Source organism: Marmota marmota, unplaced genomic scaffold (assembly GCF_001458135.2).
Source record: "Marmota marmota marmota unplaced genomic scaffold, marMar, whole genome shotgun sequence".
Lineage (NCBI taxonomy): Eukaryota > Metazoa > Chordata > Mammalia > Rodentia > Sciuridae > Marmota > Marmota marmota.
The window spans coordinates 846,733-863,558 of record NW_025999873.1 but is presented as its reverse complement, the minus strand read 5'-3'; the positions used below and the strand labels follow the sequence as shown (position 1 = coordinate 863,558).

The 16,826-nt window shown below is 40.4% G+C and overlaps 1 protein-coding gene across 11 annotated transcripts in view; it reads left to right on the top strand.

Annotated features, from left to right (window-relative positions):
* Specc1 (sperm antigen with calponin homology and coiled-coil domains 1) overlaps positions 1-16,826 on the top strand; it is a 273,402-nt gene that overhangs the window by 154,513 nt on the left and 102,063 nt on the right. For all 11 annotated transcript variants that reach the window (XM_048786146.1, XM_048786182.1, XM_048786138.1 and 8 more), the window contains 3 exons: positions 11,228-11,435; positions 14,861-14,934; positions 15,302-15,480. In XM_048786146.1, coding sequence (XP_048642103.1) covers positions 11,228-11,435; positions 14,861-14,934; positions 15,302-15,480 — 461 coding nt within the window. The remainder of the gene's footprint in view (positions 1-11,227; positions 11,436-14,860; positions 14,935-15,301; positions 15,481-16,826) is intronic.

Genomic DNA, 16,826 nt, shown 5'->3' with positions numbered 1-16,826 from the left:
AAAAAAAAAAAAAAAAAAGCCAAAAAAAAAACCAAAACCACATTTGCATCCCAGCCCACCTCTTTTGAAATAAGTTCATAACCTGATTCTTAAACAAAATTGAGGTTCCCATAGAAAGAAAAAAGGGGGGGTTATGGGCACTGTTTGACAGCCTCCCCACAGGACTCCATATCTTTACTTTTTTCCACAAAGCACTCATGGTAACCTAATCATGTAAGTCCTTCAACGGCGTCCCATTTCATCAAACACTTCATGGATGCCCAGAGCCCAGCAGCTTGGCATCCCTATACTCTAGCCTCAGCCTCACTGTTTCCCTCCTTGCCCAGAACCAGCTAGATTGAGTCCTTGCCTGCCTCTGGGTGTTTGTATAGTGGTCTCTCTGTCTCTCTTGCCTGGTGTTTTCTGCAGCTTTCAGTCTTAGCTATGGGGACACTTCTTCAAAGAGGCCTTCAGCTCCGATGGATCATTAACTCATGAACTCTCATGGCTTCTTTCAATAAATGATATTGTTCTAGATCAACCAGGATCTCTGTGTGAAAGCCTTTGCCCTTCATAGCACCTCAGGATGTGCTTGGAAGTATTGGCGAATCTGTTGTGTAGAGTTCAGGGGAAATTTGGAGAATATTCGTTTCTCCTGCCTGAATGATGGACTGGTGATGGGTTAAGGTTACTTACCCAAAGTCATGGAGATTTCATTCCTCTTCAATTGAGACATAATTTACCCCATTTTCTGGCCACAAAACATCAACGAGGAGAAAGGCAAGTGAGGAAGTTCTGTAAACAGCCTGCTGCAGCTGTCCTGTGGAAGCCTGGAGGAGGTAGACTCAAAGGAGGCACCTCAGGGTAGCAACATGAGAGGCCTGCAGGGAAATTTGCCAAAGGCCCCCTCCTGCCTGGCTGTGCACTAGGAGCTGAAGCTCACAGAGATTAAATTACACAGCCAGAATGCCCATGTGTCCCTTATTATGTGAGATATAACAGCGACATGGCCCCAAACACAGTAGTCACATGATGGGGGTATATACCAGGTTCTTCCCAGCAGATCGATCTCTGAAACTCAGAAGGGAAGGGTTGAAGCTGAACTTTGGTGGAGAAGAAATACGGCCTTGTGGGGGATCGGAACACAGAACACTTGTGGCTCTGCCTCCTACACCTACTGTGGTTCCACTGGAGGAGGGTGCTCCTCACTGCCGACCTACATGGGCTGCCCCTTTTCTGAGTTTCCTTGCCAGAACTTCATCCCCTGTGACAAATTCATTTTTCTTCTTAGACATGTTAGTTCTTTTAATGAGATGAGGCCCGAGCACTATTCTTGTCCTTGAATGTGACCTCAGGACTCTTTGGGAGCCCTAGAGTTGCCCCAACATCTCCCTCCTATGTACATTCTTGGGCAGCACTTTTATGGGGCACTGCTACTGCCGATGGCATCCCCAGCACACAGCCCCTGCTTCTTCAGCTTGCCTGTGAGTTCCCAAAGGTAAAATTCACATTTTTATTCTACATCTTTGAGTTTTCCATCAGTCTTTTCCATAACAGAAGTGTAAATAAACTAGCATATTCTCTTCTCCCTTGGCAGAATAGCATTGCAAAAAGGAAAGAAAGATTTAAACTTAGGTCAGTAAGAATGCAATATAGTTATCAGTATCAGCAGTACCTGTTCACAATGTGGCCAAGAATGAAGCAAAAGTTGTTTTATAGTAGCCAAGCTAGATGTCAAAACAAAAACAATAAATACAACACATATCCTTACTCATGGCAGAGTTACTCAAGCTGTCATTCCAGGTTTGTTTACTTTTTATGCTGTATATAATTTTAGCATTGCTGTTTCTTCCACATATTAGGTATTCAGTAAATACTTGTCAGTGAATAAGTGAATGAATGGCAAAGAAATTTACAGTGGAATTAAAAGAGACTGCTATAATTTATCAATATGTTCAAAACAAATTTTATCATATTTTAATAATAATAGCTAGTATTTTAATGCTTTATATGTATTAGGCACTCTTAGAGACTATAATCATCATAACCTTACATAGTAGATACCGTCAATATTAGCCTAATTAATTAATTGATGAAACCAGGATCAAAACTGGGTTTGACTTCAACATGCCTAGATATTTTTTTGTGTGTGGGGGCGGGTACCAGGAGCTGAACTGGTACAGACTGAACTCAGGGGCACTTGACCACTTGTTCACGTCCCCAGCCCTATTTTATATTTTATTTAGAGACAGGGTTTCACTGAGTTGCTTAGCACTTTGCTGCTGTTGCTGAGGCTGGCTTTGAATTTGAGATTCTCCCTCCTTAACCTCCTGAGCTGCCTGGATTACAGGCATGCGCCACTGCACCCAGCAACATGTCTGTCTTTAATCACTGATTTATATGGCTTTCTGGTTACTGAAAGCAAAGAGATAGGAAAATATATAAAGCAGACCTAATGACTCTAATACCATGTGGTCTTAGGCCAATGCTGTTTTTTCCCCCCACTGAAAAAACAAAGCCTCATTTACTAGAAGAATTTTACTTGATTATAATACAGTGGGAAAGTTTACAGCAAAAACCTGAATCATCAAGAAATGTTTTTGTTTGACTTCTAGCCTGAATCATGAGAAGGGATAAGAATGAGTTTACCAGGTGAAGTGTTGGGGGTAGGGACTGGGGAATGTCACTAGAAGACAATAACTTAAGTCCTAAGGCCAGAAAGCCTGGCCCTTGAGGAAGTAATGCTCATTTTTTTGTCATTGCTGGAATGCATGGGATGGTCCGTGGAAGTGAACAGGAAGAAATGCCAACCACGTAGATTGAATTTCACCCTCAAGACATAGTAAGTCGGGGCTGGGGATGTGGCTCAAGCGGTGGCGCGCTCGCCTGGCATGCGTGCGGCCCGGGTTCGATCCTCAGCACCACATACAAACAAAGATGTTGTGTCCGCCAAAAACTAAAAAATAAATATTAAAAATTCTCTCTCTCTCTCTCTCCCCCTCTCTCTCTCCCCCTCTCTCTTTAAAAAAAAAAAAAAAAGACACAGTAAGTCTTAGAAGGATTTTTTTTTAATAGCAGCTTTATTGAGATATAATTCAGAAAATGTACAAGCCAGTAATTTTTAATATATTCTCATGGTTGTATAGCCATTACCACAGTCAATTTTACATCATTTTTATTACCCAGTAAGGAAATCTGTATCATGTATTAAAGTCACCGCCGTTTGAGTCAACTTTCATGTCACTGTGACCAAAATATCTGACAAGAGCAACTTAGAGGAGAAAAAATTTATTGGGGCCTCACAGTTTCACAGGTCAGTCCATAGAGGGCTGACTCCATTGTTCTGGGCCTAAGATGAGGCAGCACATCATGGGGGACATGTGAGGTAGAGAGGAGAGCTGCTCCCTCATGGCAGCTGGAGAGAGGATCCAAAAGGGGCCGGAGAGTAGATGCACCCTTCAAGGGCACACCCTCGGTGACCCACCTCCTCCATCCCTACCGCCTGCTTATGGTTACCACCCAGTCCATTCAAACTATTAGATTATGAGAGCTGTAACTTAGTCCTAAATTACAGCTCTCATAATCTAATAGTTTTACCTCTGAATATTCCTGCATTAGCAAGAGCTTTTGAGAGACACATATGCTAACCATAACATTCTTCCCCCATATCACCTTTTCCCTCCCATCCTTTGGCAACCTCTAATCTATTTTGTGACTCTTTGGATCTGCCTCTTCTGAACATTTTATGAAATCATATACTATGTGACTTTTATCATCTATTTTTTTTTCACTCAGTGCAGTTCTTTCAAGGTTCACCCACATTGTAGCCTATGTCAGTACTTCATTCTTTTTCATAGCTAATATTCCATTGTATAAATCCATCACATTTTGTTTATCCGTTCAGTTGATGAGAAAGTTGTTTCTACTTTTTTGGTTATTGAAAATACTATTGCTATTAATGTTTGCGTACAGCCTTTTGTATTAATATATTTCATTTCTCTTGGGCATATGCCTAGGAGTGGAATTCCTGATCGTTTAATTCTATATTTAACTTTGTTTTTCCTAAGGGGCTTTCGACTACTGAGCCACATCCCCAGCCCTGTTTTGTATTTTATTTAGAGACAGGGTCTCACTGAGTTGCTTAGCTTCTTGCTTTTGCTGAGGCTGGCTTTGAACTTGAGATGCTCCTGCCTCAGCCTCCCAAGCTGCTGGGATTACAGGTGTGCGCCACCATGCCTGGCTTGTATTTAAATTTGTAAGGGAGGGATTGGGGTTGTGGCTCAGTGGTAGAGCGCTTGCCTAGCATGTGTGAGTCCCTGGGTTCGATCCCCAGCACCACATACAACTAAATAAACAAAAGAAAAGCATTGTGTCCATCTACAACTAAAAATATTAAAAAAAATAAAAAATAAAAAAATAAAATAAATAAATAAATTTGTAAGGGACTCTCAAACTGTTTTTCAAAGTGGTCACACCATTTTATATTCCCACCAGCAATGTGTTTGGGTTCCACTTTTGCCACATCCTCCTCTCCCTTGTTATTGTCTTTTTGTGTTAGCCGTCTAAGTTTGATATGCACCTCCCCAAAGATGACATTAGTCTTTTCCCCAGTGTCTAATGATACTGAGCATTTTTCATGTGTATACTTAGCAATTATATATCATCTTTGGAGAAACAATTTAAATCCCTCACACATTTTTTTTGTCTTAAGGTTGAGTTCTAAGAATTCTTTACATATTCTGAATACAATGCTTTATCAGAGATGTAATTTGTAAATATCTTCTCCCATTCTGTGGGTTATCTTTTTACTGTCTTTTAATGTCCTTGAAGGCACACTTTTTTTTGTTTTAATTTTAATTATATGAAGTCCAAGTTATTGTTTTGTTGTGGTTTGTGCTTTTGGTTTGAGGAATTTTAAACAAGGGAGTGAGAGAATCCCAGATTCAGAACGATCGCTGGGCTACAGCTGGAGCTCAATGGTGGAGCGCTCGCCTGGCACATGTGAAGCACTGGGCTTGATCCTCCACACCATGTAAAATTAAAGTAAAGGTATTGTGTCCACCTATAACTAAAAAGTATATATTTTAAAAAGGACAAAAGAAAGATTGCTAGCCGGGTGCGGTGGCACACTCCTGTAATCCCAGCAGTTTGGGTTTGATCACGAGTTCAAACCCAGCCTCAGCAAAAGCGAGGCGCTAAGCAACTCAGTGAGACCTTGTCTCTAAATAACATACAAAATAGGGCTGGGGATGTGGCTCAGTGGTCGAGTGCCCCTGAGTTAAATCCCCAGTACCAAAAAAAGAAAGAAAGATTGCTTTAGCCACAGTTAGGTGAGAAAGAATGGATTGAACAGGGGACAAGATAGAAGGGAGGACAGGATTTGAAAGACATTTAGACATTAGATATTCTAGGAGTTAGGCCCATTAGGGTTTGGTGTCCAATATGATATTGGGGATCCCTGGAAAGAGGCCTTTGGTCCATTCCCCAATCCTCCTCTTGTGTGGTTGCACATGTGGTTGTGCTGTTTCCTGAGAGGGAGCATAGAACCTGGAGCAGCTTGGGGAGGAGTGATGTCTGTTGAACCAAGAAGGTATTCAGGCCTGCTCATTGAGCTCCTGTCAGCCCCTGCCTGTCTAGCCATAGATGACCCCTCAGCTTTAGGCCAAAGATCTCAAGGCCAGGAGCTACTTCATTTCCTGTACCTAAGGCTTTCCTTAGACCCTTTTGTCCCTTTAGAAGCAGTAAAACTATAAGCAACTAGGATATTTCCCTAGTTACACATTTTACATTTCTGAGGTTTGTTGAAAAAGAAGTCACTATTGGAATGTGTGGGGGTTGGACCTTTTTTCTTTTCTTTTTTTTTTTTTAGTTGTAGGTGGACACAGTACCTTTTTATTTTATTTATATGGTGCTAAGGATCAAACCCAGAGCCTCACACATGCGAGACAAGTGCTCTACCACTGAGCCCTGCCCCTAGCACCATGCCCCAGCCCTGGGGTTGGATCTTTTTTTTTTTTTTCAAGAGAGAGAAATTTTTTTAATATTAATTTTTTAGTTTTTGGCAGATCACAACATCTTTATTTTTTTTCATTTTTATTTGGCGCTGAGGATCAAACCCAGCGCCCCACGCATGCCAGGTGAGCACGCTACCGCTTGAGCCACATCCCCAGCCCGGGGTTGGGTCTTAATGTCTTTATTTTCTTTCCTTCCTAGATGATTACTTTTTTTTTTTTTTTTTTTTTAGTATTGAAGATCATTTTTATCAAATAGACAGTATAATCAGCAGATTCAGTCAAAAGCCAAGTAAAAGACAAACATGGGCTATGGTGTGGTAGAGCACTTGCCTAGTGCATGTGTGGCCCTGGGTTCCATCCCTGGTACCACAGACAGACAAACAAAATGCAACATCCTTACATAAGAAGCAGTACAGAGGGTTTATTTTACAAGCCATGTACCTTGCTATTGGCAACATAACTTATCCACCTTTGCTGGTTTCTAACAGAACTATCTATACAACTTTAATGATATTGGAATTTATTTAGAATTTATTACAATGATATAACTACATCTGCCTATGTTTCTATGTTATTCATACGTGACTGAATGATGAAATGATGTATGAAAGGCAGGGTCTGATTTTCAAAAAAGTTCTTTGCTTGAGAACCTATTAAGAATAACCATAGTAGGGCTGGGGTTGTGGCTCAGCGGTAGAGCCTAGCACGTGCAAGGCGCTGGGTTCCATCCTCAGCACCAATAAAAATAAATAAATGAAGTAAAGATATTAAAAAAAAAAAAAAGAAGAACCACAACACTAAAATATTTAAACCATATTTTTGTCTTGCAGGATGCTTTGATTTTGATGTACTGAATTCCTAGTTCCTTATATACTGAAACATTGCTAGGTTAGCTGTAAACCTGTTTCCTTAGTGTATTCTCTTTATTTGAAATTTTCTATTCTTGGGACTAGTTTGTGTAAGATGGGACCTTGGTTCTTAGTTTGACTTCCTTTATACTTCATCTTACCCAACAAAGATAAACAGATGTGCCTTATGGAGGTCTTTATTCACTGTAGTCGATTGATCTAATGGTAAAACTATTTTGACCAGTTACTCATTTCCCCAAGAAGATAATCTAGATGTGTGTATGTGGCACCACAGTGTTCTCTAATATCTGCAAAGGTGGGGGCACCACTCCCCAGGAGCTCTCCAGGACTGTAGCATGCCCTCCTGCCAGGACTTAACTCTGCTGAGGAGAGCTGCCTTCCACAGGGTAGCCCATACTGTAGCTAACCCCCCAAGAGGACCAAGGTCCAGGCTTTGCTCCCATCTGGAACAGTACTGAGGGGCATCCTCCGTGTGGAGCTCCCCAGGGGATTAACTGAAGTCTTTGTGTGACAACTTCATGGTTCTGCTTCCTTCTTCCACAGCTTGGACACCCCTCTCCCACTCCCAGGCAGTTCTCAATAAACTTCCCGTGTCCACCTCTTCATCTCTACGTGTTTCCAGGGAACCTGACCTGTGATAGAATCTTTTCCCCAAATTCAGTATCTGGCTGAGTGCTGGGAGATAGTCACATTTTCCAAGATTCAGTGGGTCTGGTCTCAGAGCTGTCCTGGCTGTGTGCTCCCAGCACTGCCCTTGGGCTGTGGAGCTACCTCTGCTGCCGCGTGCCTCTGGCAATTTTAGGCCATCAGGAATGGTTTCACTGCCCTCTCCCCAGGGAGTCCTGGTGTTCCTGGGAAATTCCTTTGAATCTACTTGTAATATAATCTTACAGGACCCATTTCTGAAGAAGTTGATTTTTTTTAATAATGGAATATTCTTTTGTTTTTCCTATTTTATTTTATTTTTTATATGGTACTGAGGATCAAACCCAGTGCCTCACACATATTAGGCAAGGGCTCTACCACTGAGCCACAACCCCAGCCACAAGAAGTTGATTTTCAAAGATGAAAGATGTTTGGAATCCATGGAAGAGATTTCTCTTTTCAAGGGAAAAATCATGTTGCTGGGTGTCTGATAATGTAATTCCTGATCCAGAGAAGCTAAAATTCAGAGGAGTTTGTGTTGCTGGCCAGCAGAAAAGCCAACACAAAAGGCAGCCTAGAACTCTTAACAGTCATGAAAATAAAAGGTTTGTTCTCAGCTACTTGATACACAGGATTATTCTTTTCAAGTGATTTAATTTCTCCCTCTCTTTGTTAATCTTTGAAATGAATATTAAAACACCATCCTGTTATTTATCGAGTCCCTGTAAGAAGTGTTGAGGCTACTTAAGGGCTCTTGGGTTTTTTTTTTTTTTAATTTTTTTTTTTTTTTTAATATTTATTTTTTTAGTTCTCGGCGGACACAACATCTTTGTTTGTATGTGGTGCTGAGGATCGAACCCGGGCCGCACGCATGCCAGGCGAGCGCGCTACCGCTTGAGCCACATCCCCAGCCCAGGGCTCTTGGTTTTTACTTTTCTTTAAAACATTTTTATAATAATAATAATAATTATTATTATTATTATATTTGTATAATTATAATTTATTATTATTATTATTAGTAGTAGTAGTAGTAGGTACTGAGGATTGTACCCAGGAGCACTTTTTTTTTTTTTTTTTTTAAAACTTTTGAGACTGGATCTTACTAAGTTGCTTAGGGCCTCTGTAAGTTAGTAAGTTGCTAAGGCTGGCCTTGAATTTGTGATCCTCCTGCCTCAGCCTCCTTTCTTTCTTCTTCTTCTTCTTTTTTTTTTTTTTCCCAATACCTTTCTGGAATACACTGTTAAATTGAGAGAATTGCTCCAAAATCAAGAATTGATCAGTGCATTTGAAACAGTAGCTGATTTATATAGATTTACTGACCTGGCAGTCCACACTATACCCATCGCTATGCTATGTCACCACTCTTTGATGCCCATGATTATGATGAGCCAACACATGAGAAGTAGAGGGACATGGGAGTCTATAAAGGGTCCAGCAGCCTTGGTTGCACTCAGACCTTCCTTGGTGTGCTCAGTCTTTGGGTTCCGTTGCTCAACTGACTCACAGACATACCAGATAATTACATGCATATTTCTAGAACTCAGATAACATTCCTCTGCCTGAGTCTTCCCAACAAAGGCAGCCTGCCCTGCAGAAGACCATGGGCTGCCTCAGCATGCAAGACCCAGAGCTGCCTTCCCTTACTGCTCTCCAGATCCCTTCAGACTTCAGCATTATGTATTTAAAATGTTGTGGCTGCTTCTCCTTGAAATTGTCTTCTGTTTCACAAAATAGCTATTGTTAAGATCATGAGACTTCTGGCTTTTTCAACAAATTGAGATTTTCTTGGTTGAATGGACCTATATTATTATTCATATTGTATACCTAAGCTCATTATAAGATAAAGAGTGGCTCTTATTAAGTGCTTACTATGTACCAGGCACTGTGATAAACTCTCTGAGTACATTACTTCTTGAACCATTCCATTGTTCAGGCAGAGGGATTAAAAAGATAAAAGGTTTGATATGGTAGATTTAAAACCTAGTAGTCCAGCTCCCAGAGTCTGGAGCTGGAACCATTTTAATGAACAACAGCTTTCAAATATTTTGACCACAAACTGCAGTGATATATTCTACGTCACAGTCCAGAGCCATACATTTTTACAATTGAAATACAAGTTTCACAGAGCAATGCTGACCTTTAGCACAGGTAGTATACTTTGGCTGTGTTGGTTCTCTTATTAGTTTTCTTACTTCTTGTTACCTACCCACTTCCTCCTTCCTTCCATTCTTCCATCCATTCATCCACAGCTTCCCAAGTGAAAAACACTGCAGGATTGCCCTTCACTGTTTGTTCATTCATTCATCAGCTACTTTTTTGGGGGGTGTGTGTGTGCTGGGGATTGAACCCAGGGCCTTGTGCATGCAAGGCAAGCACTCTACCAACTGAGCTCTATCCCCCTATTGCTTCCTCTGTGTCTCACCTTCAGGCACAGGGGATACAGTGGTGAATACAGCAGATAAAGTCCTTGTCCCCATAGAGTTCACAGCCAGAAGGTTTTGCACATGAAATGCAGTTGGAAAAAAATTGCAGATGAAGTCCCTGAAACCCCTCCCCCAAAAAAACTACCTGGGAAGAAATCTATGGGTATCAAGTTTAGATTACTCTCCTAAATATACAGTTATGTAATAATATCCATTAAAGGACTATAGAAAAGGGTCAATGGTGTTTATTGCCGTGTTGTTCAAAATAATGAATTAATTAGTATTTTCAGATGGGGAATAATAATATGCAGTAATTAAAAGTAATGTCCTAATGAGATGTGTAGCAATATGGATTCCTCTCCAAAACACAGTTAAAAACAAGTTACAAGCCTTGCAAGGCCTTGGAGAAGGCCTTGAGTTCAATCCCCAGCGCCAAAAACAAAACAAAAGAAAAAGAAAAAAAAAACAAGTTATAGAACACAAGAATTGTATAGTACAGGACAAAAGCATATTACTTATTATATACCTCAGTATAATATTGTACATGAAAAAAACATATCATTTGTGTAAAAGTTTTTAAATATCCAGGACAATACTATGCATTATCATGGGGACATATATTTATTATAAAAGTGGAAAACCCTTCAAAGTATGACCACACATCAATTTGGGGATAATGCTTATCACTCTTGGAGGTGGGAGAGAAGGTTGATGTGTTAACAAATATTAATAAAGTAAAAGATTTAGCAAATGTGGCAAAACTCAACTATTGTTAAGTGTGTCTGGGTGAATGGTTATTTCATTATTTGGAGTGCTTTTCTGTGTTAATTATTACAACTTGTAATAATTAAAAACAGATGAAATTTTATGTGCTACTCCTCTGTTTCTGTGGCATGCACATTTCTATATTCAGATTGGTCAGGTTTCAGGAGCATTGTTTGTGTCTCACCAGCAGAGGGCGCTGCTCCATAGCAGATAGAAGATGGGGCATCCCATCCCTCCTACCAGTGTAGCACCAGCACCTCTCACAAAAGCAGTGTTCTACCCTTGTATGGGAAAGAAAGTTATTTTAAGTACATGTAGCTTTCTTACTGTTTGTGAAAAGGGGCACAAAATGCAGCCATTTGGATACACACATTTTCCTGAACATTCCCAGCCTTGTCTGTTTCTCCAACTAAGAACGCAAGAAACATTACATGCCGAGAGCATCCTTTGCTGTTGCACGAGCCAGCCTTTCTGCTACTTTTTGGTGAACTTCTTTGCCATTACACTAACTGGGGAATCTTCTCTGTTCTAGATGGAAAAAGATTATTCTTACCTGAAGGAGATCTGTGATCATCAAGCAGAACAGCTGAGCAGAACCAGCCTAAAACTGCAAGAGAAAGCATCAGAGAGTGATGCAGAGATAAAAGACATGAAAGAAACCATATTTGAATTGGAAGATCAGGTGGAACAGCACCGGGCTGTCAAGTTACACAATAATCAACTCATTAGTGAGCTGGAAAGTAAGTGAAGTCACGTCCAGGTGAAACGTGGAACAGGCCTGAGTAGGATGCTAAAGAAACTGGTATTCGCAGGTGACTGTGAAACAGTTTTTAAGAATGTGTGTGTCTGGGGTCTAAGAAGAGTCTTTTGACTACTCTGTAATCTCTAAAGAATAATGGCACTTAAGAAATAATCATTAATCTCTTAAATTAAGTCAGAAAGTAAATGACAGAAGAGATTATTAACCATGAGTCAGTAGACAAAACAACTACGAGAAGGAGCATGTGTATTTCAAATGTTAGGTACCAGTATGTGTCGTGAGGCTGCTGCCTCTGTCTTGAGACAGATACATGTGACATATTCTACCACTTAGTCTGTTTTGAGTTTAGCTGTGACTGTTCACATGGACTTTTTCTACAGATAGTCCCGGTGTAGGAGAGGGTCATTCAAAATGAACTGTTTACTACACTCATCAAGTACAGACAATGTGCTGTCTTTTGGATCTGATGGATAGAGGTTCAGAGTGGCGTGAACAATGTGTGCCTTTGGTCTGAGGGAGAAAACAATTCCAACATGTGTCCCGTTGACAGTAGGATATCAGATAGCAGATGTTGGCCACTTCTTACTATAGAGACATCAATATATGATTTATTTATAAGCTCATTGTTTGCTTTGACTAGGGAAATATTTTTAAAAGATTAAACATTGCCTGCTTTGTTCAAATAAGTTTTATAAAATTATCACATCTAATGTGTCTTGCTTTTATAACAAAAGAATTATGTACAGAGCTTTTAACACTAACACATTACTAAAAATAGCTTAGTTACCTGAGAAGTTCCCCAATATGTACGATTAATCCTCATTATTCACAGATTCTGTGTTCATGAATTCACCTACTAACTAAAACTTATTTGTAACCCCAAATCAGTACTCATGATGCTTTCGTGGTTATTTTTGGAAATTCACAGAGAGGTGAAAAATTAGAGTCATCCTACCACTTACATTTCCAGCTGAGATCAAAAACTCTGTCTTCTTATCTCAGTTCTGATACTGTATACCAGTGTCCTTTTTACAGTCTACTAATGCCATGTTTTTAGTATTTTTGTGCTTGTTTTTGGTGATTTTGCTGTTTAAAATGTACCCCTCTAACACAGTGCAATACTGAAGTGCCTTCTGCTGACCCTAAGTATAAGAAAGCTGTGATAGGGTCGGGCATGTGGCACACGCCTGTAATCCCAGCAGCTCGGGAGGCTGAGGCAGGAAGATCTCAAGTTCAAAGCCAGCTTCAGCAAAAGTGGGGAGCTAAGCAACTCAGTGAGACCCTGTCTCTAAATAAAGTACAAAATAGGGGTGGGGATGTGGCTCAGTGGTTGAGTGCTCTGAGTTCAATCCCCAGGACCAAAAAGAAAAGAAAGCTGTGATGCACCTTGATGGAGAGTCATGTGTGTCAGATAAACTTGTTTCAGGACCGAGTTTTGAGCCACTGGCATGAGTTCAATGTTAATGAGTCAACAACCCAGTGCATTTAGAGAAAGAAAGAAGAACTTCTTCAATCTGCTCATAAGACTGCTCTGGAAAGTGCTAAAGTAACACATATAGTGCAAGATGACGCTATGGAGAAGATAGAAAAGGAATAAATTTATGGATTTGTGAGATGGAGGCCAAAAGGAAGTATAGCAGGCAGCATTATTGCAATGTCAAAAACCAAAGAAATTTACTTTATATGGCTCAGGATCAGGAAAATGATCAGTCCTCATTGCACACCCAGAAGGTGTGAGAGAAGTTAAACTTGTGAGCCAGAAAGGTTCTTCATGCTACAGAAGATTTTAAAAATATCTTTCCCGTGTCACAAAGAGAGGGAAGAGCATGTTTCTAACACGTTTAACATATTCATTTGGCAGACAAACCTATGTAATGCAGACAGTGTTTCAGTTAATGAAAGATGTTGTGACCAGAGGCTTATAGGAACCTAACTCTGTTTTTCCCCTATGAGCAGAGATTCAGTCCTTGCTAGTTGAGTGAGTTTGGCAACTTTATGTAGCTGCCACAAATAATGAGAATTGACTGTGGTCTACGCCTGTGTGATAGTACCTGTTCCATTCCTCCTTAGACATGATGAACTGTAGAGTCTTGGCTCTCAGTATCACCCAGGCTCAACAGTGGTACTAGGATACAATTAAAGACTATTTCTAAAGAGCACTGCCCTTGAAAAAAGTAAAGTCAAAGGAGATGAGTTCTGTTTTGTTTGGGTTTTGTTTTTGTGGCATATTGCTATTGAGAAAATGGTTGTATTGTCTTTAAATTCTTAAGAGTCAGTCCAGACACAACCAAAAAAACCAGTGTATAATTAGTGTCCACAGCAAATTTCAGGCCCATCCCCAGTGGTTATATCATAATCTATCCAAGACTGAAAAATAACACAGAGCATCTTTTAAGGGCTTTTAAACTTCTGTTAGGAATATTAAGGTATTATTAAGATATATTTTTGTTAGGAGAACCAGGCACACTCAATTCCAGCCCTGATCACTCCTTCCCATAAGAGTCTTGAGAGAAACAGGCAGAACAAGAAAAAAAAGTGAAGAAGGATTTTCTTACTCAGGCATTGATCCCGAACATGGATTCTTAGGCTCCACTGCTGGAATAGGATGTGACTATAAAGATTTGTTCTTTAACCTTCTCTAGTGATTCTGATTCATATCCTTAATAGACATGTGCTGCTCTAGAAGAGAGAAACCATTCAGGAACTTTACCTGGGTGACTGACATGATGAGAACACTTAAATGGCTCTGATAGCCTCATGGAGCAAATTGGAGACTTGGAGAACCAGTGAGGAAAGTTGTTCTTAATTTGGGAGAGGTGATCAAGCTGTTAGAATATCCCTGGGCCCAGATTCTGTCTGTGCTCAGAGATTCTGGAGCCCATAGGTCTAGAGCTGGTGTCTTACAAATCTGTGCTTTTGAAAAGTGCCGCATGTGATTCTGAGGTTTAACTATGATTAAGAACTGCTACTCTAGAAATACATTTCAGATTCACAGGAGTAATAACCAGTTACATCCTCTATTATACAAAAGCCCTCTACCTTTCAGTGATAAAGACTATTCAGGACAATTGTGTGCAAATAGCAGGGAAGCGCCCAACACAAGTGTGTAAGTGTGAACAGCTAATGAGGTCTTTTCTTATAGTGCCACATGGTGGTACTTCTGGTGGTATATCCTAAAAAAAAACCCAAAAAACACTACTTATTTCCCAAATTATCCCAATCCCTGTCTTGGAAGAACCTTCTGCTGCTAGCTCCCCATCTGCAGGGTGCTAAAAACTGAATTTATAGTGGAAGGGATGGATTTGCCTTATTGTGACCTGTGGAGCTGTCCCTCTGCTTCCCAGCTTACTTTCTCTCAGAAGTCTCACAACGTTTTCAACTCCTGTCTCAATCACTTGCTTCTAGGCAATGTGATCAAATTGGAGGAACAGAAGTCAGACTTGGAAAGGCAGCTGAAGACCCTGACAAAGCAGATAAAGGTGAGTGGGGTTACAGCTGTGAACAGGGACCTTCTCCATTGTCTCACTATAAATGGTTCTCAGGGTTTGGAAACATTAGGAAAATACCAGTTGCCCTTTCTAAGTCTGCTTTCTCACCAAACATTTCAACAACTTGAGCCTTCCTGTTGGCAGGAAGTAAAATGAAATCAATTGTTCAGTTTTAGGATGGAGAATTCTGTGACTTGAGGAAGGAATTCCCATCTGTGCCTGTTCTTAGTAGGGAGACAATATGAATGCAGGGCCTCCCTGTGTTCTTCCTTGGTGATTGATATGGTGATTCTGGGCCCCTGCCTGCATGTTTGCCCTAGCAGGCGTTTCTCACGGGTGTGGGCTCTGGCATTTTCAGGAGGAGACAGAGGAATGGAGACGGTTCCAGGCAGACCTGCAGACTGCAGTGGTTGTGGCCAATGACATCAAGTGCGAGGCCCAGCAGGAACTGCGCTCTGTTAAGAGGAGGCTGCTGGAAGAGGAAGAGAAGAACGCCAGGCTACAAAAGGAGCTGGGGGACATGCAGGGCCATAGCAGGTGGGTCATGGGCGGAGCCCCACCTCCGTGAGTCTGATGAGCACCTGAACAGTGCTTTGGCTTCTCACTTAATCCCTGTGCATGAGGCTGTGTTATAGAGACAAAAGCTTTTGTGTCTCTCTGTGCCAGGTTCTATGATGTCTTTTCTTTGATCAGTCTACCATTAACCATGCTACTTCCCTACTTGGAACCTTCCAAATCTAGGTTCAAATCACTGCTCTCATGGGCTATTTCAAATAAGGCCTGACAATACCCACTCTATTAAAAAGGATAAGTTAGCGTGGAAAACAAAAGATCTTGCAGATTCATGACTTCCCCTTCTGATGTGTTAGCACAAAGGCCCTATTGAACAGGTGTTTAAGAGGAAGGTATTCCTAAGGTGAGCTTAAAACTCATTATTATTTAAAATTTAAAGGGAGGGGGACATAGATAAAATTATAAGCAATATTTTAGACTTTGACTAATAAGATGTTATCTTTCCCCAATCAGGAGTCACTGTCCTTAACTTTGAATATTAGGAAATTATTTTTGAGTTTTTAGATATCTTTCAAATGTAAAATATAGTCTTATAAAATCAGATTTAGTGGGTTCTGAATTTTGATGTGTACAGTTTACCCTAATCTTGTTTTTCCAGGATCAGAAGGGTTGTTTGTTGGCTTGTTTCTGCACCTTGAGGTCTGATGTTCTGTGATCATGAGTGTCATGACATTGGAAATAGTGCACTTCTTCTCAGAATTCAGTTCTATCATAAATTTCTATCATAGAATCATAAAATTCTATCATAAAACCTGCTCCAATAAATCCCTGCTCCTTTGTTTATGACTTTTTTATAAAGTGGCCTCTAGAGAAGGAATAATGTGTCCAGTTTCACACTTCAGTCTTGAAAAAACCAGAATCATTATTTCCCAGTCACCCGTCTTTCCTCTAGCCACAGACGTGATTTTACAGGAAGGCAGGAGATTTCCCAGTGTTCCCTGCTGAAAGGACTACAGGATCACTCTAGTTTGCTTTTGCGTCTGCCTTTGTCTGTCTTGCTTCCATAATGTCCGTCTTTGGAAGAAGAACTAAGTCATAGCTTTTGTTGCTTCCTATCTATGTTATTTTAAAGATAAATGGTAAAGACAAACCCTGAGTTTTCATGGTGTTCCTAAATAGGTTATTGTATGAGATATTGAATCTCTTCCATAGATTCTAAGATACAGGCTCTAGCTCTACGTAATAGGAAATCTCTGTGTGTCCAGACAGTCCAAGGCTTCATACACTCTGCACCTTCATATTTAAAGTTATTTTTTCTTTTAAACACAGAATGTTTCTTTCTCCCCACCCACCTTTTTTTTTTTTTTTTG